At 53.7% G+C, this 26,011-nt stretch overlaps 9 protein-coding genes across 9 annotated transcripts; 5 read left to right on the forward strand and 4 right to left on the reverse strand.

The window, feature by feature from the left end:
- Window positions 1-21: 21 nt before the first annotated feature.
- M421DRAFT_71877 (sphingosine-1-phosphate lyase 1) lies at window positions 22-1,777 on the reverse strand (the record flags this gene model as incomplete). Its single annotated transcript, XM_033596831.1, has 2 exons — window positions 22-1,627; window positions 1,680-1,777. 2 exons carry the CDS (start codon window positions 1,775-1,777, stop codon window positions 22-24), a joined length of 1,704 nt encoding a protein of 567 aa, XP_033444970.1.
- A 2,116-nt stretch (window positions 1,778-3,893) lies between these two features.
- On the forward strand, window positions 3,894-8,197 carry M421DRAFT_275088 (HET-domain-containing protein). Its single transcript, XM_033588844.1, has 3 exons — window positions 3,894-6,478; window positions 6,528-7,290; window positions 7,341-8,197. The coding sequence occupies exons 1-3, from the start codon at window positions 4,066-4,068 to the stop codon at window positions 8,104-8,106; spliced, it is 3,942 nt and encodes a 1,313-aa protein (XP_033444971.1). The 5' UTR covers window positions 3,894-4,065; the 3' UTR covers window positions 8,107-8,197.
- A 2,068-nt stretch (window positions 8,198-10,265) lies between these two features.
- On the reverse strand, window positions 10,266-11,270 carry M421DRAFT_71913 (uncharacterized protein; the record flags this gene model as incomplete). Its single annotated transcript, XM_033596834.1, has 3 exons — window positions 10,266-10,678; window positions 10,784-11,005; window positions 11,108-11,270. The coding sequence occupies 3 exons, from the start codon at window positions 11,268-11,270 to the stop codon at window positions 10,266-10,268; spliced, it is 798 nt and encodes a 265-aa protein (XP_033444972.1).
- A 503-nt stretch (window positions 11,271-11,773) lies between these two features.
- Window positions 11,774-15,348, reverse strand: M421DRAFT_103636 (DNA replication factor C, large subunit; the record flags this gene model as incomplete). Its single annotated transcript, XM_033586921.1, has 4 exons — window positions 11,774-12,122; window positions 12,169-14,955; window positions 15,011-15,102; window positions 15,265-15,348. 4 exons carry the CDS (start codon window positions 15,346-15,348, stop codon window positions 11,774-11,776), a joined length of 3,312 nt encoding a protein of 1,103 aa, XP_033444973.1.
- Window positions 15,349-15,637: 289 nt separating this feature from the next.
- M421DRAFT_424608 (ribosomal protein L16) lies at window positions 15,638-16,816 on the forward strand. The gene is made up of 2 exons (XM_033593803.1): window positions 15,638-16,221; window positions 16,280-16,816. The coding sequence occupies exons 1-2, from the start codon at window positions 15,897-15,899 to the stop codon at window positions 16,444-16,446; spliced, it is 492 nt and encodes a 163-aa protein (XP_033444974.1). The 5' UTR covers window positions 15,638-15,896; the 3' UTR covers window positions 16,447-16,816.
- Window positions 16,817-17,016: 200 nt separating this feature from the next.
- Window positions 17,017-19,287, forward strand: M421DRAFT_424609 (FAD binding domain-containing protein). The gene is made up of 3 exons (XM_033593804.1): window positions 17,017-17,564; window positions 17,612-17,995; window positions 18,048-19,287. The coding sequence occupies exons 1-3, from the start codon at window positions 17,391-17,393 to the stop codon at window positions 19,074-19,076; spliced, it is 1,587 nt and encodes a 528-aa protein (XP_033444975.1). The 5' UTR covers window positions 17,017-17,390; the 3' UTR covers window positions 19,077-19,287.
- Window positions 19,288-19,729: 442 nt separating this feature from the next.
- On the forward strand, window positions 19,730-20,620 carry M421DRAFT_424610 (NAD(P)-binding protein). Its single transcript, XM_033593805.1, has one exon. It carries the CDS (start codon window positions 19,750-19,752, stop codon window positions 20,524-20,526), a length of 777 nt encoding a protein of 258 aa, XP_033444976.1. The 5' UTR covers window positions 19,730-19,749; the 3' UTR covers window positions 20,527-20,620.
- A 3,174-nt stretch (window positions 20,621-23,794) lies between these two features.
- Window positions 23,795-24,871, forward strand: M421DRAFT_71908 (uncharacterized protein; the record flags this gene model as incomplete). The annotated part of the gene is made up of 1 exon (XM_033596832.1): window positions 23,795-24,871. One exon carries the CDS (start codon window positions 23,795-23,797, stop codon window positions 24,869-24,871), a length of 1,077 nt encoding a protein of 358 aa, XP_033444977.1.
- Window positions 24,867-25,806, reverse strand: M421DRAFT_424612 (uncharacterized protein). Its single transcript, XM_033593806.1, has one exon. It carries the CDS (start codon window positions 25,625-25,627, stop codon window positions 25,160-25,162), a length of 468 nt encoding a protein of 155 aa, XP_033444978.1. The 5' UTR covers window positions 25,628-25,806; the 3' UTR covers window positions 24,867-25,159.
- Between the last annotated feature and the right edge of the window lie 205 nt (window positions 25,807-26,011).

Consider the following 26,011-nt stretch of genomic DNA (forward strand, 5'->3'; position numbering starts at 1 on the left):
CTCGAGCTCACCAAGCGCTCCCTAGACTTTGTACAGCGTATCCAGAAACCCCTTGGCCAGATCAACCACGACGCTCTTGTTGGGCAGACTGCCTGCTACCCCGTACAAGGCCGCGGCGTCACCTTTGGTTGCGCCCTTTGCCCCCTTGCCCTCTGCGATGCGCTTGCGCTCTGCCTCCTTGACGTCCTCGACGACGTCGACGAGGTCCTGGACCAGCTTGTCGACGACGGCGACAATGGGCAGGGTAACGGCTACGTGGATCGCAGGCGGGTTCTGCAGCGCGTTCAGGTGCCAGCCCTTGTGCGACATGGCGTCGGCGACGTCATAGATGTCCAGCGTGGTGCTCAGGAAGGCGACGACGGACACGAGCGGACGGCCGATGATGCGCAGGTCGGCGTTGAGCTCGGGCCGCTCGCGGATCGCCGTCTCGATCTTCTTCATCCCGCCCACGATCTTGTGGCACGCGTCGATGTAGCCGCTCTCGCCCTGGCTGACCAGACTCGCCCAGCACCCGGCGATCAGCGCGCCGGGCCGCGACCCCGCGATGCTGGGCGACGCGTACACGCCGCCGGACCAGTCGGGGGAGATGAAGTACTGGTGCTTGCGGTACGTGTCAGAGCGGTACAGCACCGTGCTGTTGCCCTTGGGCGCGAAGCCATACTTGTGGGTGTCGCAGGAGATGCTGGTCACGCCCTTGAGGCGGAAGTCAAAGGGCTCAAAGTCGAAGCCGGCCTTGGGGAGCAGCGGGATGATGAAGGAGCCCAGACAGCAGTCGACGTGCAGGGGCAGGCGCTTCTTGTGGGCGAGCTTGCTGAGGCCGGCGATGTCGTCGATGATGCCGTGGGGGAAGTTGGGCGCGGAGCCGACGAGCAGGACCGTGTTGGGGTTGATGAGGCGCGAGACAGAGGGCAAGTGCACCTTGTAGCTCGGCGCGGTGCATTTGACGAGGTGAATCTTGATCTTGAAGTACTCGCCGGCCTTGCGGAAGGCCGTGTGGGCCGTCTCCGGGAGGATCATCTCGGGGGACGTCACGCCACGCTCGGCGTACGCTTTGTTGCGGGCGGACAGGCAGGCCATGAGGATGGACTCGGTGCCGCCGCTGGTGGTGACACCGACGGCGCCTGCGGGGGCACTGAAGAGCGACAGGACCATGGCGACGATCTCGGCTTCCATCTTGCGGACACCCGGGAAGACGTCGGGGTGGATGGGGTTGGCGACGGTGAACTTGCCAAAGGCCTCCGTCTGGAGTCTGATCAGCTCGTCACCGCCGTGGTAGACGGCGCCGCTGACGCGCCCGTCTTCCCAGCGCGTGTGCTCCATGTCCGCGAGCTCGCCGAGCTTCTTGCGCACTTCGTCCGCGCTCCATCCTTGGCTTGGCAGCGTCGTGATGCGCTCCACGCCGGGCCCGCTGGGGACGAGTTTGCGCTCGAGCTTGAGCAGCGACTCGGAGATTTGCGTCTGCACCTTGGTGCGCACGCCGGGCAAGCCGAGGAACACGCCGTACAGGTAGCGTCTGGCGGCGATGTAGAGGTCAGAGAGCGAGCCGAAGATGCCGCGGCCCTTGAGCTGGTAGAAGAGGATCCGCGTCCAGCGGAGGAGGAAGAGGACGAAGACTACGTTGCGCAGCCTTGAAGCCGTCACCGTTAGCATCACGCCTATCGTGCATGGCGATAACATACACTTCGAGGTTCAGCACCGCAAGCTGGCCCTTGGGCGTCGCCCGGTGCGCATTGAATGTGTCGCGAAGACTGACAGGCAGACGCGAGGAGCCGGGCATCTTGATGCTGGAGTGCCAAAAACCGCTCCGTTTGAGATGCTCACTGCCCAAGTGCGGTGTGGTTGGCAGCTGTCATGCCAGGCGAACCGTTGTGGTTGTACGTTGTCCTTCACATGTCAGACGTCACTCGGAATCCGTCGGCTTCCGAACCCCACTTGCAACCGCCTTCTATCTATTGCTTCTAGAAGCTTAATTAACATCACTCTCCTTTCGGCCAGCCTTGCAAACACAAGCATGATGTGGAGTACGGACGTGCTCGCCACACCTGAAGTGGCAGCTGCCAAATCGCAGAAGTCTCCTCCTATTACGGGTACTACGAAAGCAACTCAGACCGGACCGAAACAAGAGTATTCTTCGCGGCGCATGATTTTGCCAACAGATGGGGACGTTCGCTGTCCGTATCGTGCAGAGCCGTGTGCAACAGACTACATTGCCCTTATCTTTGCGTCGCAGATGATTGCAGAACCCCAAATCTCACCTTCGTCACTGATTAACGTTACCGAAGATTCAAACAGACATATCGTTGAGGAACATACTGTAGCATCCACCAATGAATTTGCAGTTACTGCGCCCACGGGGCTAATGAGCAACATCTCGACGAGACTGTCCTTTTGCAGCAGCCAATAATTGGGTTGATCACGTCAAGACGGTTCATCTCCCGAAAACTCCAAGATCGCAGCCTGAGCACCTTGGTCGTCACGACGTCTCTGAAGTGCTTTCTCAAGAAATAAAGAAAAGGGTATTTTTCCTCAAAGAAAGAGGGTACATACCTACCGGTAGGGCAAAAACCCAATTTCTAGGCTAGATACCCCGATTTTAGGTCAATAATCTAGATAGAGTACTGTCATGACTGTCGTGACTGTCGTCCCTCGCAGACTTCGGATTGCTTCAGTAGATTTTGAGACAGGCCCGAGTCTCACGTAAGGCTGAGGAGATTCATGTTAGAGAGCCTAGCGCATATTCATACCGGTCTGTTCGCGTAACAGAAGGCGCGAAGGTGTTGGGGCAGCTGAAAGGGGCGTGCACACGGCAAGAGTGACGTCAAGCCCGTGTCCGCCTGCTGAAATCATGCTGTCAAGAGAGATGGGATTAATACAATGTATTGGGTAAGGCAGAAAGGCATTTGGGAGCCGCGTGGTGTGAATGGTCCGGCCTGAACCCCGAGTGTAGTAAAGGGCCTCTGGCATCATATCGATGAATCATTTAGCGGCATGATGGTGTGGGGCTACCTAATCGCGTTCGCCGGTCCAGGTACCCGCCCCCAGCCCACAGCCTTGTTCCAACACTTTCCATGCTCGCAGCACACGACTCTGAACGATCGCGGTTCTTGTTGACTGACCCCAAACAGACTATGCATATTCAAGCCATCCACAGCATCGCTTCTGTTTCATCGCTCTCTGTTGGCTGGTGAAATGGACACGATTTGCGCTCAAGAGTCGGACGAGGCTGGACTATCGCAGTGCATCAACTGCTGTAACCCAGACTATCTGGAAGACTCTCTCATAGCGCCCTTATCCGCTTAACGCCAACCTGATACTCGTCACAATCCTTCAAGTGTCGAGGCAAGTTTGAGGGGCCCTCGAGTGCTGGCATGTCTTCATGAAACATCAGCAACGGTGCATATGAGCGGCTTCAACGACTGTTTCACTTCGCCCGCCAACAGACGTATCACTGGGTCACGCACGACGCATACTCGAATAGCCACAAACAAGCGCCATCCTGTAAGATCTCAACAGGCGCAACGCCACCTGCGAAGTGGTCACATGGGTTTGTGCATCAGCTAGCCCGGCTCGACACCATCAGCGCATCGCTTGATACTCGTTTAAACCCCGCAAAAATAGAGCCCCGCCTAGCCAATACACATGGTGGCTTGTGGTATGGCGCGATGCCCCGAACCTGATTGAGAGGCAGTTCAGATTTGTAGGATTGGTCATTACATTCCATAAAAAGGGCTAGAATGCTCAGCACTCGATTTGTCGAGTTCGTTGCACCACCTTTCTTTGTATAGGACTCTCGAATACCCTCTAAAAATACCGGCAGCCTTATTGTAACATAGGTTCTGTGCAACGCTCCGATATCTTCTAGATCCTCACCGCTTTCATGGTTCAACTTCAAGCCAAGTGCGATCAATTATCCTGGTAGCTCTACGACACGAGTAGATATAGTCTCTGGGGCTCAAGGCATATCTACAGAATCAAACAACCCTACGGTTGGCCCAGCCGACCCAAACCAGCGATCCGCCAAGACGCAACTCAATCGTACCGATAGCTCTTCTTCCATGTGCGGACATGGTTCTCATGACGCATGTCTCTTCTGCAAGGCAAAGTCACACAATCATTGACCCGACCCATCCTAGTCAGGGGAATGACGGAACTCAAAACTGCAGCCACTCCAGCAGCTCAACATTGCCAGCGAATCCAGCCTCAGAGCAACAAGAACATACACATGAGCCAAGCACGCCAGCCATCGACCTAGGTTACATTCGAGAGGAGATCAGCAAAATTCTGGATTCAAACCCTATAGGGCTCGATCCCGAAGGTGAATATGCGCCCGACCGTGAGCTTGAAAGGCTTCTCAGCGTTATAAATGTCCGAGCAGTTCTGGGTGGGGACGCAGGTAAACCGCTAGAAGATTACGCTTTGCGAGAACGAGGAACATTCGCCACACTACTGCTGATGCATTATGGCCGAGCAAACCTTAAGAAGGCAATGCAAGCTTTCCAATCCAGTGCCTTCACGGATGCAATATTGCAATCGAAAGATCTGGCTCTTTGCGATCCTGACCCCTGCGGACGAGACTGCAGACACCACTTTCCAAAACCGCCGTGGAACAGCGCCAGTCTGAGAGACCTGAAGAAGACGCGCTGGCATTTCCTGGTCCCCAAATTCGACCACAAGATATTTGAGTACGACGTACAACCCGAACAATATCTGCCGTTTAAGAGAAGCCGAAAGAAGCCGCAACAGCGGGCCGAAGGCTTCTTCAGTACGGTCAGCTGTGTCGAAATGTTATCCGACAAACAGGACGCGATACGATTCACGAAGAGGCCGTTCATCGATGTTGCCCTCAAGGAGTTGCAACGAGTGATTTTACCTTCAGGACGACCATATGACATCAGGCAAGAATGGTTACGTGAGGTCAAGGCTCACAAGGAGCTCTCCGACGTACACGCTCATCTTGTCCAAGGTATCGCAGCCTACCGCACGGACGCGAATGATTCCGAGAACGAAAAATACTGTATCGTCTTAGAGTGGGCCGACGGTGGGAACTTGAGAAGCTTCTGGAATAGCAATACCGAATGTCAACTCAATGACGACCCAAGCAACAATCGGTATCGCATCAAAGCCATGCTTGGTCAATTCCTAGGGCTCGCCGAGTGTCTGGAACTTATGCACACGAGAACGACACAGCGCGAGAGCTTCGACGAACCAGATTTGGATACAGGCTTACAGCATGTTGATCAGCAGAATCCATCCCGGTCCCAGGTCTCGTTTCAACCGAAACCGAAAATCGCTGTTCAGGGCACCGATGAGTTTTCGGTGACTGAGAAGGACCCACGGTTGGAGTACTGGCGCCATGGCGACATCAAGCCAGAAAACATCCTAAGATTCATCAAAGGAGACGACAAAAACTGGCTTGGAACTTTAAAACTGGCAGACTTGGGAAGAGCACAGCAACATGCGGAGAGGACTGCCATGAGACAGAGCGCAGAGAGAGAGCAGTTCAGAACAGTTCTATATGAACCACCAGATCTCTATGATGATAAACACAAGAATGGTCAAGGTCAGATCTCTCGACTGTTCGATGTTTGGTCCATGGGATGCGTTATCTTCGAATGCGTCGTCTGGATGCTGTATGGTGCAAAAACCATCGCGAGTTTCCAAGACAACCCAACGATCAAGAAGTATGAGCTTGTTGGAACTCCGTACTGGATCATAGACGGAGCCAATGGATACAAATTGACGGATCGCCTGACCGCTTGGATGCAACACATATCTGAAGACAGCACAGGTTATAGCAACGCCCTTGGGGACCTTGTGAGACTGGTCAGGGATAAGCTTCTTGTGATCAAGTTGCCTCAGGATTCAGAACTGCCAGCCCCGGGTACTCGCATAAGCGCATCAAACATGAGGAAGGAGATTGAACTCATTGTACGAAAGGCAGCTGAAAATGATGACTATCTTTTCAGTAGGGCCAACAAATTCGTGGCGCAACCTCCTCCTGCCGACCGATCCAACACCAGCCTGCTATTACCCCGCAGCCATGGCAGCCCTGAAAAACAAAGAGACTCCTTGATGGTTCCAGGCGCAAGTACCAGCCGCCCAACTGTTGGTGGAGCCGCTACAACTTTGGCGGAGTCGAGAGTATACACCGATACTGTTCGCGATACCTGGCTGCATCTCGATGACAATACTTTTGCAGGCTCCGTGAGTATTTCTGATCATCCCCATGACGATGATGCTCTATGCTCCAAGTGTCAACAGATCGATCTCGTGTCCGATCAGTTCAATTTCGACAGGAAGGACATAGAGGCCACTATCAACAAGTGCCGTCTTTGTGCTCTGGTCCCAACAGTGCTTGCTCGGACAGGAATAGGAGCACATCATTCAGTTAATCTCACAAGAGATTTTGACCATTTCACCGTTCTTCAATCGGATGCCAAGGTGACTAAGGTCCTGCGTGTCTGCCGTACTGACGAGAGCAAGTTTCCAATGTGCTAGAAATGAGTATCCGCTGACACACAACCTAGGCTCGGACTCCAGCTTGCAAGAGTTACCTCGGGGTGCGCCCAACCTGTTCGGTCCGAGTGATCTCGGTGCTTTTGTGAGACTTCCGCACGCCTGGCTCAAGGATTGTGATGGCCATTCTACATGTCATCCGAAGCGTGACCAGAGTATACTGCCTGTCCGATTGGTCTGCGTCAAGGACGTAGACAGGCCTAAGATCGTCGACTCAGCGGCTATCACAGGCGATACGACGAATGAACGGTACATTGCGTTCTCTCATAAGTGGGGCGACAAACACTTCCCGACGACGACAAGTCACAACCTGGCCGCCCGCCGGGAGCTAATACCAAAAGACGAGCTACCACAGAGCTTTATTGACGCGATCAAGGTCACAAAAGCTCTTGGATGCGACTACTTGTGGATAGATTCTCTGTGTATCAATCAGGGAAGTGATGGCGATTTTGATGCGCAAGCCAGTTCCATGCAGAATGTATACAGTAACGCCTACTGTGTGATCGCTGCGTCAAAAGCGGAAGGCGCAACAGAGGGATTCCTGTTCCGGAAAAATGGACTCGCCTCGGCAGGCTCTGTGAGGAAAAGTGGCGTATACGTCTCCGCTATCACCAATGACTTCACGAGGGACGTACTTGAGAGCCCATTGAACCGAAGAGGCTGGGCGTTCCAGGAGCGTGCGCTAGCCCGCCGTACCATATTCTTCACGGCCACCCAGATGTATTGGGAGTGCGGCCATGGTATACGATGTGAGACATTAGCGAAATTGGGACAGTAAGCGACGTACAAATCAGAAATTTTTGCACCGACTGACGATACCACAGTGACGAGATCGCCTTCTTGGGCGATGCAAACTTCCCCAGCAAAGCCATTGATCGCGACGGCAGTCGAGGTACACAAATACACATTTGGACTTCAATTTTCAAGGACTATGCCTTGCTCGATATCTCACGTCCACCTGATCGATCAGTCGCTATCGAAGGCTTGATGGCTCGCCTCGCGGGCGCTTTCAAGACAGCCAGCCTTTACGGCCTGTTCAGGAGGTTCTGGGGACGTTGCCTGCTGTGGCGGCGTCCGCAGAATGGCCTCCCAATGAGGCGAGTACTTCAAGAGGGATATGACATCAAGTTGGCTCCAACTTGGTCGTGGATGGCTGTCCTCGGCGGAATCGACTTTCTCAGCCCAGAAGGCGGGCAGGTGCTTTGGAATTCCGGCATTGATCTGCCACCAGCCTTGAACAAGGATTCCCCACAACGCCAGCAGAAGACCCTACCTCAGCGACCCACAGACAGTATCGCAGAAGAAGATGCAATCATTGCACCGGCATACCGCTTCACAGCTGCGTCTCAGTACGAAAGCGAACAGGGTATTTACTACGATGACGATACGACACGTGCTGATGAAAAAGTCAGGGCTGTCATCATATGCACGTCGCAGGAGCAAGATGACAGCAAGAAGGAGCACCATGTACTGCTGGTGTTGGAGGCCATGCTCACCACAGTACCGCCGACTTACGAACGAATCGGAGTCGGTCTGTTGCCAGAGACTTGCATTGATCGTAGAAGTCGTATCGAGATTGCTATTGGGTAGTGCGCGCGAAGCGAAGACGCGGATAGCAACGATGGCCATGATATAGAGATTTGTTTATGAAAAGGCGTGATTTCGGTTCGGAGGGAAAGTGCGCAATGTGTTGTAGTTTTCGTCTCTGTTACTGCTAATACATACGGGAGGTTTATTTGTTTCGTAAATGTGGTCTTGATTTTATCTAATATCAGCACATCGTCACCAAGTTCAAGGCTTGAGAACGCCTTGATTGCCAATTACCATAGTTACACATCATAGACAAGAGAAAAATCTCGGAGTCACCACAATTGAACCAAGGCTACCACTGGACCATATTCGCATGATGGCAGCAACACACATTTACCGTTCCAGCCTCTATTTCAATAGTGGAGTGGCTGCTCTTAGCAGCAAGCCAGTCCGACTAGAAGGTGACACAACAAATGACAAACAATGTGAACCCTTGAGATAGACGTGATCCCAATTTGATGCCGCCGGGGGAAAATAAAAGGCAGCGAGTCTTCGTGCAAAGTAAACCCTGTCCAATACAGAGGGCCATCTGCATCACCAAAAGGCATCTCTATCTGTAACCACGTGGCTTAGATCACATGATATCTTATTGTAGCAGGTACTGCCGGTGGGCAAGTGCGCTTACCCGAGAGCTGAGAGCCTGTGTAGCAAAATATCACACAACACGACAACAGATAGCAATACAATTGTTGATCACAGTCTCCGATCGACACTGCTCACGCAGTTACACTATCACAGGAGCCACCATCACAAAGTACATTCCCAGTCAAGCGGTTGTTCTAACACACAAGCCCACCATTATGATGCTCTCGCGTCACCTGCTTGCTTCTCTGGAAGCAAGTCATCCATTCGCAGTAGTATGCGTGAATGAGACATGGTCAGCGAAACCTCGACTTGATCGATCGATACTCCCTGCCAGGTTAAGCTACGGACTAAATTTGCACTACAAGCTTCTTCTGCAGCCTCGAAATGTCTCAATCTAATTAATCAACCGAATCAATCGCGCCAGAGCAGCACTCTAATTGCTCCGATTCAGTCAAATCGCTGCGCTAAATAAGCCAGTTAAATCGCTGCGCGAAACAAGCCAGTGAAATCGCTGCGCGAAACAAGCCAATTAATCCGCCACTGCTTGATTGTTTGAATTGGTTCTTGGAGACTTTGGTTCCGTTAACCGCTGCGTCTGTGAATTCTCACACACAGCGCTGCCAAACATAAAATATGTCAAGACCCGGATCTGGCCTACCTAGGCAGGAAATCCTTAAAAAGGTATTCATGTTCACTTAGATATTGGGCCTGTGGCCGGAACGGTACTCACTATCGTCATCCCATCTCAGGTTGGAGGTGACCTGGAGCCATACCGTATGCCTAGCAGGGACTGAAATAAAACCAAACAAAAACCAATAGGAAGAACTATGCTTGTCTCAATAATATTAAAGCTCGCTATAGAATTGTTACACCACAGCTTTACCTGCATCTACTCCCTGCCCCATCTCTAGCTTCCTATTCCCACCCCTCAACATCACCACCCGCAGTCGACATACCCGTAAATTACAGTACACCATCCACTCCGCAACGCCGCGCGTACGCGCACGTCGCAAGTCCAAGCCAAAGTAGAAAGGTACCTTAGACACATGCAGCGCCATCCAAGCCTCGCAGCCCAAAAATCGAAAAAGCAAAATAAAAAAGCAAAAAAGAGAGATAAACCCCAACACAGCGATAAGATGCAGAGATATCCGCCACCCAATGGTCTCCAACCCTCACAAAAACACAGCACAGCCACGTTTATCCAAAACCCTCCCGCGGGTTCAACACCCACGACTCTGTTGTGCCAGACCGAAGGACGACCACGGACTATCCTGGTATGCCGCGGTATATCTGCCTGCGAGGAACTACAAACCACCCTTCACAATAGAAAGAAAGCAGGGAACGGGGAGCGTGTAGCGTCTCAGTCTTCCTTGTATTAGGTTGGAGCAGGGGGCTAGGAGGGAGGGGTATATGCAGTATCAATAAGTCCAACACACCCCCGCAGGCCCTCACGCTCACGCTCACGCACACGCACACGCACACGCTCATGCACACGCACATGCACACGCACACGCACACGCACACGCTCACGCTCACGCTCACGCTCACGCTCACGCTCACGCTCACGCTCACGCTCACGCCTCGCCATGCCCCCCATCCAAATGCAAAATCTTCCTCACACTACCAACACCCTTTTCCAAATGCGGATGTCTATGTATAAACCCTGCGCCCTCCCTCCCAGCTCCTCCACCCAACACAGCGCCCGCCCCCCTCCGCCGCCCTGCGAGCGGATCCAGCGCCCCAATCTTGGGCGGCCACTCGTTGGTGTCTTTCCAGCCCTGCACGAGCGCGCGCGTCATGTCGGCCAGGTTGATGGGGACGCTGGGCGTGCGTGACGAAGAAACGATTTTGGCGTAGATGTCTGGGTAGGATTTGGGTGTTATGCTTGCGCGGATTGCGTTGGTGGGGAGCAGGCGGGGTGCGACGGGGACGAGGTCGAAGGTATCTGGCTCTACGTCTTGGGCGGTGGTGTCTGCTTCTGCTTCTGCTTCTGCTTCTGCCGAGGGAGGCGCAGACGAGCATGGGGCGAGCTGCGCCGTGTCTTCTGCGCCGGTGCCGGAGTCGTGCTGTGGGATCGCAGGCGGTTTGGGACGGCCGTAGCGGCGCACGCTCGCTGCGCCTGTCCATGCGTCGCGCCGCTGGACCCAAATCCGCAGGCCTTCGTTCTCGGCCATCTCCTCCTCGAGCCGCATGCGCCGCCTTTTTCTCTTGCGCTCGCGCGTGCGGCCCACAGCGTCGCCGATGGCGTCTGGGCTGTCGAATTTGTATGCTGCGTCCGGTGAGAACTCGGCTTTGGCGACCGGTAAGGAGCCTGCTGGTAGGGACTCTGCTGGTAAGGAGTCTACTGGTAGGGAGTCTGCTGGTAAGGAGCCCGCTGGTAGAGAGTCCGCAGTGAATTCCCCCTCCGAGTCCGCACTCTCGCTCTCGCCATAGTACCTCTCCCTAAACGCAACGGCGCACCGGACCTCCTCATCGCCACTGTCGCGCGGCGGCGGCAGCAGCGGAAACGCCCAGTCGGTGCGCGTGCGCTCGTCGAGGAAGCGCTTTGCGGCGCGCGCGGCGGCCTGGTTGCTCTCCATGCCCCGCGGCGGGCGTGCCGTGCTGGTGCGGGGTGTGCGTTGGAGACGATGTGCTGGTGCAGTGGTTGTGGTTGGGAAAAGGGGGGGGGACGGGTAAGAGTGGATATCGAACCCAGCGCACCTGTCAGGAGGAGTGTTGGCGTCAGGGTAGAGGCTGGTGGGATTTAGGATGCAGAATGCATCTGTCGTGACGTCTTCCCGGGTTTGTGGGGCGACCCTTGTTCCCGCTACCGGTAGTCGATCGCTCGCTCGCCGGCTTGTCACGTCACGCTTGCTCTGGGCCGGCCATTCACTCACTCACGCCAGCTGTTTTGCTTCTTGCGGTAACAACTTGTGCTGCCATTGCAACGTACGTGCTGTCCGCTAAGCACTATTGCAACACCAAATACTCGCCTAGATGTACACGTGTACCTGCACATGAATTTTACTCACTGCTTCTTCACTCACTGCTTCTTCACTCACTGCTTCTTCACTCACTGCTTCTTCACTCACTACTTCTTCACTCACTGCTTCTTCGCCTTTGTCGCGGCTGCCTTGCCCTTGCCCTTTGCCTTTGGCTTCACTTCCTCCTCCTCTTCGTCATCGCTGTCCTCCTTCGCCCGCTTCTTGCCCTTGCCCTTGCCTGTTGCCGCAGCCTTCTTCTTGGGCGCAGCCTTCTTCTTCGGCTGCTTGACGTACTTGTCTTTCGACAGGTCAACATCCTCGTCCTCGTCCTTGACCTCCTCGACAACCTCGCCCTCATCCGACTCATCAATCGCTTCTTCAAGATCGGGCTTTTCCTTGGCTTGCCTCTTCGGCGCCACTACCGACGATGCCTTCATGAACGGCAGAGGGTGAGATTGTTGGTTGTATCTGCGTCTGTGTCAGCATGTTCCACGGCATGTGCGTATTCACTTACAGCCGTGTGAACGTGGCCTTGGCCTGTGTCTCGATTTTGACCTTTTCTTGGTCCATCGGGCCGACACCCAACTCCATGATGGCATCGAAGTCGTCTCTCGTGAGGAAGTAGCTGTCCATGAGCTCAATGATATCCGGTACTGCTTCTTTGCCCTCTTTCTGCAATTTGTTGATCGTTTCCGCCCACAGCACCGGAATGTACTGCTGTCGAACCTCGTGTCTGTCGCCAGACGATCGCAGGCGCATGTGAGCCTGGATCTCCTTGACCAGACGCGTGAGCTTGCCCTGGTTACTGTTCTTGCCCAGCCATGACGTGAAACGAGTCTGGTTGCCAGCGGTGCTGCCGGAAACAAAGCTTGCAGGCCTGACGAAACTGAACACTGCGTGTGTTGGCATAAGACTCCACTGTTGTTGAGAGCCGTGGATCATGCGGTCGACCAGGTCTCCGTCACTGATGCTATCAGCCGCTTCGGACGCGAGTTCCAGCTTCTTGAGATTCGACTCCTTGCCAGCGTATCCCGCGGCTCTGATCGGATTCGTGCCAAGATAATTCTCCTGAAGCATGAGCGGGCTGAACTCGTGGTCGTTAAAGTAGAGCTCGATCTTTTCGTTCAGCGTCGCCTTGCTGCTTGATGCGAACATGCCGCCACCCAGGATCTTCTGAGTAATGTCCCATGGCTTCAGAATGACGTGCTTCTCCCAGCTCTTGCTCATCTGCTTGCCTTTATCGAAATCCATGGCCTCCTCATCTAGCTTGGCTGTGGAAAGCATGTTGACGACTTGGCGGATGTCAGCATGACTACCCTCGATCAAAGCGTTGATGACAGGCGTGGGCATCTTAAGCCCTTCCCGATAAGCAATCGTCATGATGCGAGACCGGATCTGGTCGACAGTAGGCCGTCTGAATGGTAGATCGTATGTGACGAAGTCGAAAGGCTTCATCTTGGGCAGCTTGCGGTCGTTGCAGATCAGAATCATGGGGACCTCCGTCTTCTTGCAGACAGCGGCGAGAGCGCCTACGCCGCCGCGGTCACCGGCCGACATGCCGTCGACTTCATCCATGATTAGAACTAGCTTCTTCTTGGACGCTACGACTTTCTGACCATCACCAGCAAAGTAGCCGTGCAGCGAGTTCGTGCTGAGCACACCACGGAGACCCTCTTCGATGAGTTTCTTGCTTCGAGTGTCACTGGCGTTCCTCTCGACAATGTCGTAGCCCTCGAGCTTGGCGACCAGATGTGCTGCTGTCGTCTTGCCGATCCCTGGTGGTCCGTGAAGCATGACTGCGCGGAAAACGCCACTGCCGTCGGCGCCCGCAAGTTTGAACCCAGTCTTGAGGTTCTTTGGGAACTTCTGCAACCATCTCTGGATCTTTTCCACTGTAGCTTTGTTGCCGCAGATTTGGTTGAGCGACGATGGCGCATACTTTGTCGTCCACAAACGGGAGTCTACGCCAGGGCCAGCACCTTGTGCAGCAGCAGTGATACCAGGAGCAGCCGCCTTCCCTGCAGCTGCTTTGGCTGTTTGTGCGGCCTTAAGGTCCCGCAGGCGCTGCTTCTCTTGTTGTTCGAGCTCAGCGGCCTGCTTCTTGATTTGCTCTTCCTCTTTCCGCAGCTTCTCCTTGTGTGCCGCTTGTGCTTTCGAGTCGCCTTTGTTTCCAGCCTCCGTGAGCTTTTCAATAAGCACTTTCAGGCCGTCCTCATCAATCGTCTTGATGCTCATCTCCTGGATCTTCCGCAGTTTGCTCGGGCCGGCGTCTGAACCAAGGACAACATAGTTTGTCTTCTTGCTAGGCGCGCCTGTGACTTTGCCACCGTGTCTTTTAACCAGCTCTTGTGCTTCCGTACGACCCCACTTCTGCAGCACTCCAGTGAAGACGAAGTTGAGCCCAGCAAGACACGTCTCAGATCCAGAAGGCATCTCCGAGTCTCCACCGCCGAGAGGCGCTGGTTCACTGCGACCGGCATTCGCCCTCCAGTCGAACTTCTTGTCTGCGTCCTGAGGTGGTGGAGTAGGGGCTCGTACGGTGGGGATACTGTCGTAGATGGCTTGAATGTCCGCGCTCTCGACCTCGTCCTCCTTTTTTGCTTTCTTCTTCGCCGGTGCCTTAGCAGGTGCTGCTTTCTTTGCGACCTTCTTCTTTGGCTTCTCATCCTCTGATTCTTCCTCTTCTTTGAGATCTGGTTCTGGTGATTTGCGCTTTCGCCCAGCTGTTGTCTTCTTTGGCTCACTCTTGACTGATTGCTCCTCTGCATCTGGCTCCACAAAGTCATCCTCGTCATCGACGTCATTCATGTCAACGTCCTGTTCCGGCTCAAAGTCATCTTCGTCTTTGATCTTCTTCTGAAGTTTCGCGGGCTTCGCTGGTGTTCCTCGGTGTGGAAGCTTGACTGGCAGGTCATCGTCGCTGCCCACATCTTCGGCGTAGTCGTCCTTGCCCTTGCCCTTGTAATCGTCTCCGAAGATGTCGTCCGCATTGTCAAGATCATCATCGCCAAACTCTTCTCCATCGTCACGCTCCGCGTATGACGTCACTGGCTTCTTTGTTCGCCCTGATGTCTTGCCGTTTGTTGCTGGTGTGGCAGTCTTCGGCGGTCGTCCAGCCGCCTTCTTCGTTGTGGCCTTGGGAGTCTCAGCGGACCTCTCAACAGCCTTCTTGACTGGTTCGCTGCGTTTCGGCTTGTTCGATTTCGCAAAGAAGTCCAATGTGGTGGTCTCTTCGAGTTCGGGTGTAGGTTCACGCTTCAGTTTCTTTGGCACAGGTTTCTTAGGTGTCGCTTTCTTGGGTCTGGCAGCCGTCAGCACGTGTCTTCCATGTCACTGCACTCAGGGCGCTATCTGACTTGACTTCTTCAACCTCGTCGTCGTCGGACTCTTCTATAACCACACGGCTTGCACGGCCTTTCTTGGGTGCCGCCTTTTTCGCAGCAGGCTTCTATGACGCATGTTAGCTTGGAATATCAGGCATCTGCTCGACATCAAGCATTGTATCAATCGACGAATTCCGCCTGGAGCCATGCCCGTAATGCACAGCCTTGACCGAGAATGAGAGGAGCCGCGACATCTCTGGTGCATTGCGTAATGTAGTTCGACATACCTCGTCTATCTTCGGCGTGCCATCGCTGCCCTGGCTTGCCTTTGGCGGCCCACCGCCGAAGAAGCTTCGAATGTCGGCCGGCATATTATTCGCACAATTTGTACACAGTCTGTAGTCGCAAGAAAATAATTGGGGTATATACAACCAGATGACAACAACAGGTGGGATGGGCGTGTTATAACGCTGTCTGCGCTCGAGGCAGCATTGACGTGATGGACGCGCCTTCAACGCGAAGTCATTAGGCAGCGGACGCGCTGGAGCAGCCACACTTGCCTGCGCCACATCTTGGCGCAGAACTCCGAACACCAAAAGATGCAGGTGCGCACCTCCGTGAACGCACATCGACCCCATGCCGCCACCCAGGATACCGCAAAGCCTGTTGGCTTCACTCAGCTCGCTGAGCTTGAGCGCCGCTCGTCCGAGGTGTACGAAGAGTCGATTGCGATGCTGGCGATCGTGAACTGACAAATGCAGCGGCAATCCCACGATGCCAATTCCTCACACCCGCCGTTAAGCCCACCGCCGTACGATGCTTCTCCTCGACTCCCGCACATCAGAACTGGCTCGCGCCTAAAGCGGGAGAATCTCGCAAGTCGCGAAAGGGTCGCTGCCGAGTGCCCACCGGTGGCTCCATGCGCGGAACCACCGTTGTCTGGGGCGAGTACGGCCTGCGTATGCGCGACCACGACCGCCGAATCTCTGCACATCAACTCAAAATCGCCGAAGACACGATCCGCAAGAGGCTCAGGGGTATGAAGTTCCGCATGTACATGCGTATTGCGGCCAACATTGGTGTGTACACGTCCGGAAACGACGTGCGTATGGGAAAGGGAAAGGGTAGCTTCGACAGGTGGACCGCGAGGGTCGCCGTGTCAAAGATCATATTTGAGATCAAGGGCGACCTGCACGAGCAGGTTGTCAGGGATGCTTTCAGGCTGGCAGGCAATAAGCTGCCTGGTAAGTCTACACCACCTGTGACACTGGTGGATGCGCATGCCGGACTGACAAATGCCAGGACTGTACGAATTCGTCAAGAAGGGCGATGCGCCGGTCATGGGCATTACCAAGCTCGCGAACGGTATCACAGAGGAGGACCTCAAGAGGCCGAGGAAGCTGTTGCCTCTCGAGCAGCAGGCGGCGAGGATCCCGGCTGCGGCAAACCAGCCCTCGGCGCCTTTGTAAAGAGGTGTATCACGCCATGTGCTATGTACGTTTGTAATTATACCATCCTGAGCATCGAAGCTGGACGTCAAATTCATAACCTATCAACAAGCCGCATGACACTACAGCACTCAACTTCAGATCATTACCGCATTCAACTTCAAATTATTACAGTATTCAAAGTCAGATCGTTACAGCATTTAACTTCAGATCATTGTCATCGTAAGTATCTGTGTTGCATCAGAGCTGATGGAGTGCAGGCACGAGAGTCACTCTTGCACTGCTCAATATAAGTTTGGAGATGCGCCGCTCATGTAAGGAGCAGTGCGACGCTTCTCTCTGGTCGACCTATTACGCCGCGCCAAGCGTGGAACCTTCATAACGAAAATAGCGGTACATCCAATATCTTTCCAATCATATACCAGTCAGCTCAGTTGCTAGGTAAATTCCACCAATCAACGTCTGTCAGCGACGCGCACACTGTCTAGCGCGTTCTCTAAGCTGCATGCTCGCTCCCAGAACTGCAGCGCTGCTGCAGACCCGGGCGCCAAGGATGTAAAGATGATCGTATCGGTACGACGAATAGAAATGGCTCGGTGCTGCCTCGATTCCGATTCACGCCCGCCCGAGCTACATTCAAGAACAACATCACAAGATGTACAATCCATCAACGAGTCTGCCTCTACCTGCACACTATCGGAATTCGAAAAGTCACTTTCAGCTCTTTGGCGGCAAAGTCTTCCGCTACAGTTCTAGACTACACTCTTGCCGCTATCCAACAGGAAGTGTCAAGGTTGTTAGGCACGCTGCATGACTTCGTGGGGCTGGCTGAGGCTGACAGCCAAGCTGAGGCGGTCCGGCTATGCGGTGTGACTATGAATCCCCCCCTTAGATATATATAGCTGCTGGATTCTGCTCTCGCTGCTTCGTCTTCACACTGATCAACCCCTCCAGCTGCAGCCAACATGAACGTCACACTCGCCATTTTCGCATCAGCTGTCTGCGCTCTATCACAGAGTTTTGAGCCGGCAAACTTCAACATCACAAAAGCTTTGCTGGACAATGGCGTCGAGGCGTCCGCAATTCCCAAAATTTCAGATCTGGCGGATCGCTCAGCATTCAGCGGTTGTTCGGCAGCGGTAAGGCTCTTTGTTCCAGCAATACTATCATCATGCTGACAGTACAGTGCGCCTCCCTCAAGCTCACGTTCGGCTCTAAGATAGTCGCTGAAGGCGCTTCGGGATATGACGATTTCAGCAAAAGCTACTGGTCTCAGCAGCAGGAACAAGTCAGCCCAAACTGCGTCTTCTACCCTACAAAAGCCTTGGACGTCTCAACAATGGTCCTTGTGTCACGCCTCACAAAGTGTCCCTTTGCTGCCAAAAGTGGAGGTCACGCATCTTTCGCGGGTGCTTCGAACATCGAGGGTGGCATCACTGTCACCTTCCAGAATATGAAGGGTGTCACGTTCTCAAAGACTAAGAAGACAGTGGACGTTCAGCCAGGTAACGTTTGGAAGGATGTGTATACCTCACTCCAGAGTGATAACGTTGCTGTTGTCGGTGGCCGTGTACGTCTTTCAAGTACGATACGTCCACAGGTGGTCGCTGACGATACCTCAGGTAGCCTCAGTCGGCGTCGGCGGTCTCACTACTGGTGGCGGCATCAGTTTCTTTGCTAATGAGCTCGGTTGGGCCTGCGACAATATCGAGTCCTACGAAGTAGTGACCGCCTCTGGTGTCATCGTCACTGCGTCCCTGTCTTCGTACGCTGATCTCTACTGGGCCCTTCGTGGCGGAGGAAACAACTTCGGGCTTGTGACCAGCTTTAAGATGCGCACGTTTCCCTTAGGCAAGATGTGGGGAGGTGACCGTGTCCTCCTCGAGCCACAGATCCCCGCCGCAATCGATGCCTTCGTCACCTTAGGCAAGAACTCTGCTAAAGACACAAAGGCGGCGCAAATCCTATCGTTCGCCATCCTAGGGGGCGAAAAGTTTGCATTCGCACAACTCGAATACGCAGAACCCAACGCCAACGCTCCCATCTTCAGCGAGTGGAACAAGATCTCCGCTGCGCAGGACAACATCGGCATCTTCACACTCGCCGAGCTCACAGAAAAGCTAGACGTCGTAAGCCCGTTCGGTCTGCGACAAAGCTTCTGGACGCAGACAGCCAAGCTGGACAAAGACCTCGTCAACTTTATCCTCAACGTCTTCTACGAGGAGCACGAGAAGGTAGCTGATATCAAGGACTTACTCAACCCCTTGTCGCTGCAAGTCATCACCGTCCCACAGATGCAGAAGATGCGGCAAAACGGCGGCAACGCTCTGAATCTCGATCCGAGTCAGGGACCGCTGTTGCTGTTCAACCCGGCGCCTACGTGGACCGACGCAGCGGACGACGATCGCGTCAACAGAATGATCGACGCCATGTTCAAGCGTACTGCTGCCGAGGCGGAAAAGAGGGGACTGGCGAGTAAGTACATCTACATGAACTATGGGAGCAAGTATCAGGATGTTATCGCCAGCTATGGGAGTGCGAATAAGGCGAGGCTCAAGAGCATTGCGAGGAAGTATGATCCAAAGCAGGTGTTTCAGAAGCTGCAGCCGGGGTACTTCAAGTTGGAAGGGGCGCCCGCGAAATTATCTTGAGCAGATGAAGACATAACATATCCCTTTTTACCAAGCCGGTAATGCAGAACTACCACTGACCTCGATGACGCTGGTGCCTCCCAAGATTAATTCTGCCTCCGCACCAGAGACTTGTTTCACGGCCTAGGATGGCATTTTGCGTCACCTTCAACTATCACAGATTTTTTCCCGGGGGGTACCATCACTTCGTCCACAAACGCACCCTTTCTGTGATGTAAGTTCCCTTTCCCCCGAAAGCGCCCTCTCATCTTCAAAGCCTGTGCAGCAATCTTTGATCGTCAGTCGCGGGTAAAGATACCTTTCTTGTGACCGTCAACTCGGAAGACACGCTGACGGGCCCGAAAATCAGAAAAGGACCAGGTTTGCTCTTGACCTTCGATGGATGAGTTCCGTTATCATGACCTCACAGAACCTGATCGCGTTCTGAAATTCGAAGATGTTGTTCACCGGGAATCCGGATGGATCAATTCGGCGCTTTGGCTGAAAGTCCACGATGCGACACGAAAGTCTACATTAACGTCCATCTTGGCGAGTTTGGGATGGGATGAAGGAGTTTCATTAGGCTCGCATCGATGATGTCACGATAGCGTCGGAGATAGTGTGATGTTATTGCCGTGGTTGTTCGTCAGCTAACAGCCGACACCACAATTTTCCTCACATCACACCACCAGTTATGGCACGCATTCTCATCACCGGTTCATCTGACGGTCTGGGCTCCATTGTCGCCCAGAAGTTGATCTCTCGTGGTCACTCTGTTGTTCTCCATGCACGCAACAACACGCGCGCCAAAGATGCCACCGCCGCAGCGCCAGGCGCCGAAGGTGTCGTGACCGGCGACCTTTCAGATATTGCATCAATGAAATCCATGGCAAAGCAAATCAACGACTTGGGGTCCTTCGACTGCATCATTCACAATGCGGGTGTCTACCAGGGTGACTTCCGGAAGACCGGCGACGGCATTCCCTCATTAGCAGCAGTCAACACACTCGCGCCCTACATTCTTACAGCTCTTATAAGTAAGCCAAAGCGCTTGGTCTTCTTGTCAAGTGAGATGCACCGATCTGGGTCCTCGGACCTGTCAGATCCCCTGTACGCCAAGAAGGGTGAAAGTGGGTTCAGCGACACCTCAGCATACTGCGGCAGCAAGTTGCACAACATCCTGTTTGCAAAGGCATTTGCGAGACGATGGCCTGAAGTTAAAAGCAATGCACTTGACCCAGGATGGGTGGCCACGAAGATGGGAGGTCGCGGTGCAACAGGCAGTGTCGACGCTGCAGCTGAGACGTACGTCATGCTCGCTGAAGGCGAAGAGGAGAACGCAAAGAAGACGGGGCAGTACTTCAGGCCGGCAAAGAGGATTGGTTCACCGCTGAAGGCGGCTGATGATGAGCAGCTGCAAGATAGGTTGCTGGAGATTTGCAGTGAATTTTCTGGGGTCAAGTTACAGTAAGTATGTGTTATTCATACCTGTCTGCTCCATCTTTCTGTATTTATCTGGTCGACTCATATAAAACTCAAATACCTAGCTTTTCCTTGGCTTTCTTCGACAGCGCATTCCGTCCACCTCGATACGTCTCACCCTTGCCTGAGCGATGCGGCACCAACATGCCATCGAAGGTTACCTCTACTCGAGGTCGGGAGTGGATAAATCCGTTGACTAAGGGGCTACTAACTCGATGTCTAGCCGTTGGTGGATGGGGAGGTCGGTACGAAACAGGTCGATGGTCGTTCACGAGGTGGCTACCATTGCTGGCCGTTCGGCTAGCCGCAACATAATGCGCTCGCTCTCGAGCGATCGGCTCATCCGCGGCCTGTGTTAATACCGGTGCGCTGCTGATACGCAACTTGTGGAATTCATGGAATAACTGCTGCTTGTGAGTACGTGCCGTTCGCCCATCAGTCACAATTATCACTGGAATGATACACACATGCTCATCTGGACCGGTGTGCATATTCGTAGGTCGAAGGCCTTTGCGCTCTTCTTTGTGCAATATTAGATTTACCTCTGTCCATGACTTGAGGTTATGATTATGTTCACCCTCAGCCAGCGCCGCTTGATCTTCAGGTGTGAGCGCAGAAGCATAGTAGCGGGCCATTCTGCACGGTTGCGCGGGGTGAAATGTTGGTAAGCTGAAGTTGCGCACTGGCGATGGTCGACGGCGGTGTCTGTTATTTGTCGGCGGTGCGGGTACCGCAGCGTTCTCGATGTCAGATTGTGTCAGGATTGTGGAGGACAGCTGCAAGGGCTCTTCGGGTGTAGGGCGGTGTACTGTGCCGGATTGGCGTGATGCAAAGGACAGTTCAGGGAGTTGTGGTGGACGTGAAGAGAGTGGACCACCGGCTGTCGGATTTGATCGCCCAAAAGGTTTTGGTTGAAGTGAAACGACCTCCGCTGCAGCAGGCGACGATGGCCCATTGAGCGGAGCTGCATCTTGAAGTTTAGAATAAAACATCTTCATAGAGAGTACCAACGTTGCCCGCAGCGTACCCTGAGACTGCAATATGTTATTTAAACTCTTTAGTTGAGACACGTGTGAGTTTGTGTACAAGAACGATCTATTGTGGTAAAGACGATATATTCGGTGTTCAGACCTTCACAGTGTCGCTACCTACACAGTAGGGACACAGTAGGGACACACTGGAACATTCTCGTAGCGTAGACTAAGTTGACATGTAAGCCGTGTTCCTCCCGAGGGTCGACAATATGTAAAGATAATGATGAGCATCTGTAACTACAGTGTTTGCGATATCAAGTACAAACAATAGTCATGCTTTTAGTCATCCACCGTGGCTATGATCCCCGCTTGTGCGGATACACTTATAGATCAGTTCTTTGAAATTCAGTCGCGCTCATCTCGCAAAGTTAGAATATACAAGCTCGCGACTGTCGCACCGTGGGACGGTAGAGTGACAGCGCATACGGCGATCGGCGATTACAGTCTACAATGCCAGTGATGACGGAGAGGAACTACGTCAAGGCTTCCGTATCACAACATTCGCCGAGATTCCAGTTGGTACCAAACGAATTCAAGTCAGAGTGAAATTGAGACCATGTTGCGTCACTACCTAGAGCAGCCACTCCACAAGTCAAGCCGGGAGACAGGACGGATAACTCATGAAATAATCATCAGCTAGTATCCCCACCCAATGTCCGTATAAAAGTTGCATGTAATATATCCTTCAGCCGCTTTGCAGAAGGTGAGGCTGTACAGCCCGAGAGTAGCTCTGGGAATTCCTGAGAGCTATGAGTGTGGGTGCCAGACTCGGGAAATCGTTTCTGGGTTGCTTACAAAACAAAGAGAACAGTGACAGGACAAGGTGCTGTAAATTTGCCCTTCGACAATTTTATTCACCTGTAACATTTGAAGGCGTCCTTCTCAGCAACTAACCTAGTAACAAAGAAGACCACTCTACTTTACCCGCGATTTATACTGCAATGGTATGCGTTGACAAAGGGGGCTCACGCCACTTGTAGTATACCTTGAAGCTGCGTGCCATACAGGCGGACTCTGTCCGACTTTGTTATTTTAAAACGACCACCACAACATAACCATGTTCGAGCCTAAGACTCGTAATTGCTTCGAATCGCGAAGGAGACGGCTTTTCATGACATGCAATTACCGCTACAAAGCCTTGAGAGGGTAGCGCGATCGTAAATAGCTCTTCGAGCAATCACTCCGGACTGCGTTCGATGGAATGCACAACATTTGTGTTGAAGGTGTCTGCGTTGTAGGGATGTCGTTGCCGTCGTTCAGGAATCAAGAGACTGGAGTGCCGCCGAGATACCCCCGAAACTCATTCTCGCAATCTCTCGGGACGGGAGAGAACGAACCCACATCGACCTCCAAGCGCGTCACTCCTGCGCAATCATCTGCATACTATATAGGTACATGTAACCATAACCCTGCTTTCGCACGAGACACGAGTTCGCCTTACCGGACGCCGCGCACGCACAGCTCGAATCTTGCGGCTCAACCAAACGTGCCTTCATGCCCGGAGCTGGCCTCGAAAAGCACACAGAAATTGTACACGAGCGTAGATCCACGTTTCGTCCTTGGATGTCTTGGCTGTTCCTGTTTCAACTCTCGTTTCCGGGCCCTGGCGTCGGACAGGGAATGACGCGGCAGAGGTAAGATGGGATGTCCCCGAGCCGCAGAGTCGCGCTTCTTCCTTAGTGCTCAACACCTACGCGCCCTCGAAGCTAGGACTGTCCGGTGTCTGCCTTGACAGATTCTAGAAAAACTGAGGAACGGATGGCGGGACATCGAACGGCCGTACCAAGATCTCGCCAGCAACGAGCCGTTCTGCGATCTTGTATCCGCAATCGCCTATTAAGGTTAGTCCGGGTTCCATGCAGCCGCAGGGTTGATCCACAGAGCCTCTGCACCCATGCATCCACACCGGAACTTTTGCCAGACTGGACCTGAGTCCAGAGATTTGACTCCTGGACACCGTGCTTGCTTTCGACTCGATAGTTTGTGCGCGGTGTGAACCAATTGGCTTGCAGTACTGTTTCCACCACGGGCTGGCAGAATGTCACCACGGGGGCGAGGCCGTTGACAGGTCCACATCGCGGACACGCTGGAAAGAGGCAGAGATTTTCGGCATGAGCTTCGTATCATCTGGTGATATATAAGTAGTCTCGGACCCACCCTGTTCACGTAGATTATCGCTGTACTAAGCCACCCAACGGACCGATTCATACCTTTACCATTACTATGCGCAGCCTTACTCTTCTCGTAAATGCAACTTGCGCTCTGTTCGCATCCACTGCTTTCGCTGCACCGGCGGCATGCCCTGCTCCTGCATACAAGACCGTTTCCACGGAGTCTACCCCAACTTCTTCGTCAACTCCTGCTCTGTCCACGGTCTATCAGTTCCCAGCTGATTCTGGAGCATGGGTCGAGAATATCGCCGAGCGCTCCAATGGCCAGCTCCTCGTCACCCGCATGTTCACTCCTGAACTCTGGCTGATCGACCCTTCAAACGGCTCTGCCTCGTTGGTTTACAGCTTCCCTAACGCCAACTCAGTGACCGGCATCACGCCCACAGGCAATGCCGACGAGTTCGCCGTCGCCGTTGGTAACGTCGATGCTGCCACCTTCACACCTGAGGCAGGCAGCTGGAGCACCTGGAAAGTCACCCTCCAAGCAAACGAGGCCACTGCCTCCCTCATCACCAAGCTTCCCGAGGCCAAGTTCCTGAACGGTATGGGATACTTCCACGCTGGAGAGTCGACGGGTCTCCTGATCACTGACTCGGTCGTCGGTGGCATCTGGGCTGTCGATCTCAAATCAGGCGCCAACAGCCTTGCACTGCAGGACGACACCATGCTGGCTCCCGCTGGTGCGACTTTTGCTGTCGGTATCGATGGCTTCCGCATCAAGGGCAACTCTCTTTATTACACAGTCTTCGCTGGCGGTGTCCTCCGCCGCATCGATGTTGAATTCCCGTCCGCCGCTGATCTCGCTGCTGGGACTGCTACTCTGAAGCAGACCGCTGTCGAGGAGCTTGCCAACACTGGTGGATCGTTCGACGACCTCGACGTCGCAACTGATGGCACCGTCTACGTCACCACCAACCCTGAGAACACCGTTGTCAAGGTCGCTGCTGCTGGTGGTGAGCCTACCCTCGTTGCTGGTAACGCTGGCTCTCTTGCTCTTGCCGGCGCCTCGTCTGCCCTTCTTTCCAAGGTCGCTGCCAACGTTCTGTACGTTACTACGTCCGGTGGCGTTGCCGCGCCCGTCAACGGCACTCTCTCCGAGGCTGGCAAAATCATGAAGATAGTGTTGTGAATGACAAGTATCTATCATTTCAACAGATCAAATCGAATAAAGATTGTTAAATTGCCTGAGGGCCGCCAGCCACTTCTGCAGATGGAGAATTAAACGCGAAAGAACAAAGGGGTATTGAGAGAATGCATGTAACACAAGAACACCAACCACCAGCAACAACTCCACACAATACAACAGCATAAAAGCCCCTCCTAAGCCAGAACGATCATCGACATGCGACGCCGTCCTGATTCCTCACATGAACTTGCTCGCTCGCAAACTTACAACCATTTTTCGTTCCCCCTCGGCTCAGGCGGCCATTCTTACGGGTAGCGCATCATCGTGCCTATTCTTCCGCGAGCCCCGCCCCTTGGTGCTCATGACGCGCTTCAGTGCCCTCGCAACTTGCCAGCTATGGCCAACCTTCTTCGTCTGCCCAGCATCGCCACTGACTTTGCGTGCGTCGACGAATGTATCGAAAGTGTGTGTGCGGTCGCAGCGTTCTGTCTTGCCATCGATAGGCGATAACGTGTATCGTTTGTACTTGTCGTTGACTTTGGTATTGGTGTTTATCCTTTCGAGGTCGACGGGGGCCGCGGTCTTTGCGCGCAGATAGTCGACAAACATAGGTGAAAGTTGGGTTTGGTCGGGTGAGGCGCGGTGTTCCATGTCCTCTTCGATTCTCCCATCAAGGAATGGATTTGTAGGAGGAATCTTGTCGTCGTAGTCGCGGTATGGATTGCGCGAGCTGCGTTTGCTGCCATGTGTGGACATCATGTTGGGTAAGGAGTGCTGGCAGACTTCGTTGAACAACGATCATCGTGAATTGTTCGGTGCGGGGATCTGCCCACTTAAACGCATACCGCGCATCCCGCTTGCTGGCACTTGGCAATAGGACGCCTCAGAAAGATCAGCCACGATGCAGATCTAGCGAGCGCGACTTATCTTTAACGAGGTGCTGGATGACTGATAGGGGAAGGTGTCATTGGTGTAGGATCTCATGCTGGTAGGCACCACATGATCGGCTTACCACTTGGGGAAAGGCCTGGTCAACCCGGTCAATGAGAAACACCACTCGCGGGCATTCTTCCACCCTCTTGTCAGCATCATGACTGCATCGTCGAGACTATCGAAAGCGCCTGTATAAAACCGCGGCAACGT

This window comes from Didymella exigua (genome assembly GCF_010094145.1).
Source record: "Didymella exigua CBS 183.55 unplaced genomic scaffold M421scaffold_36, whole genome shotgun sequence".
NCBI lineage: Eukaryota > Fungi > Ascomycota > Dothideomycetes > Pleosporales > Didymellaceae > Didymella > Didymella exigua.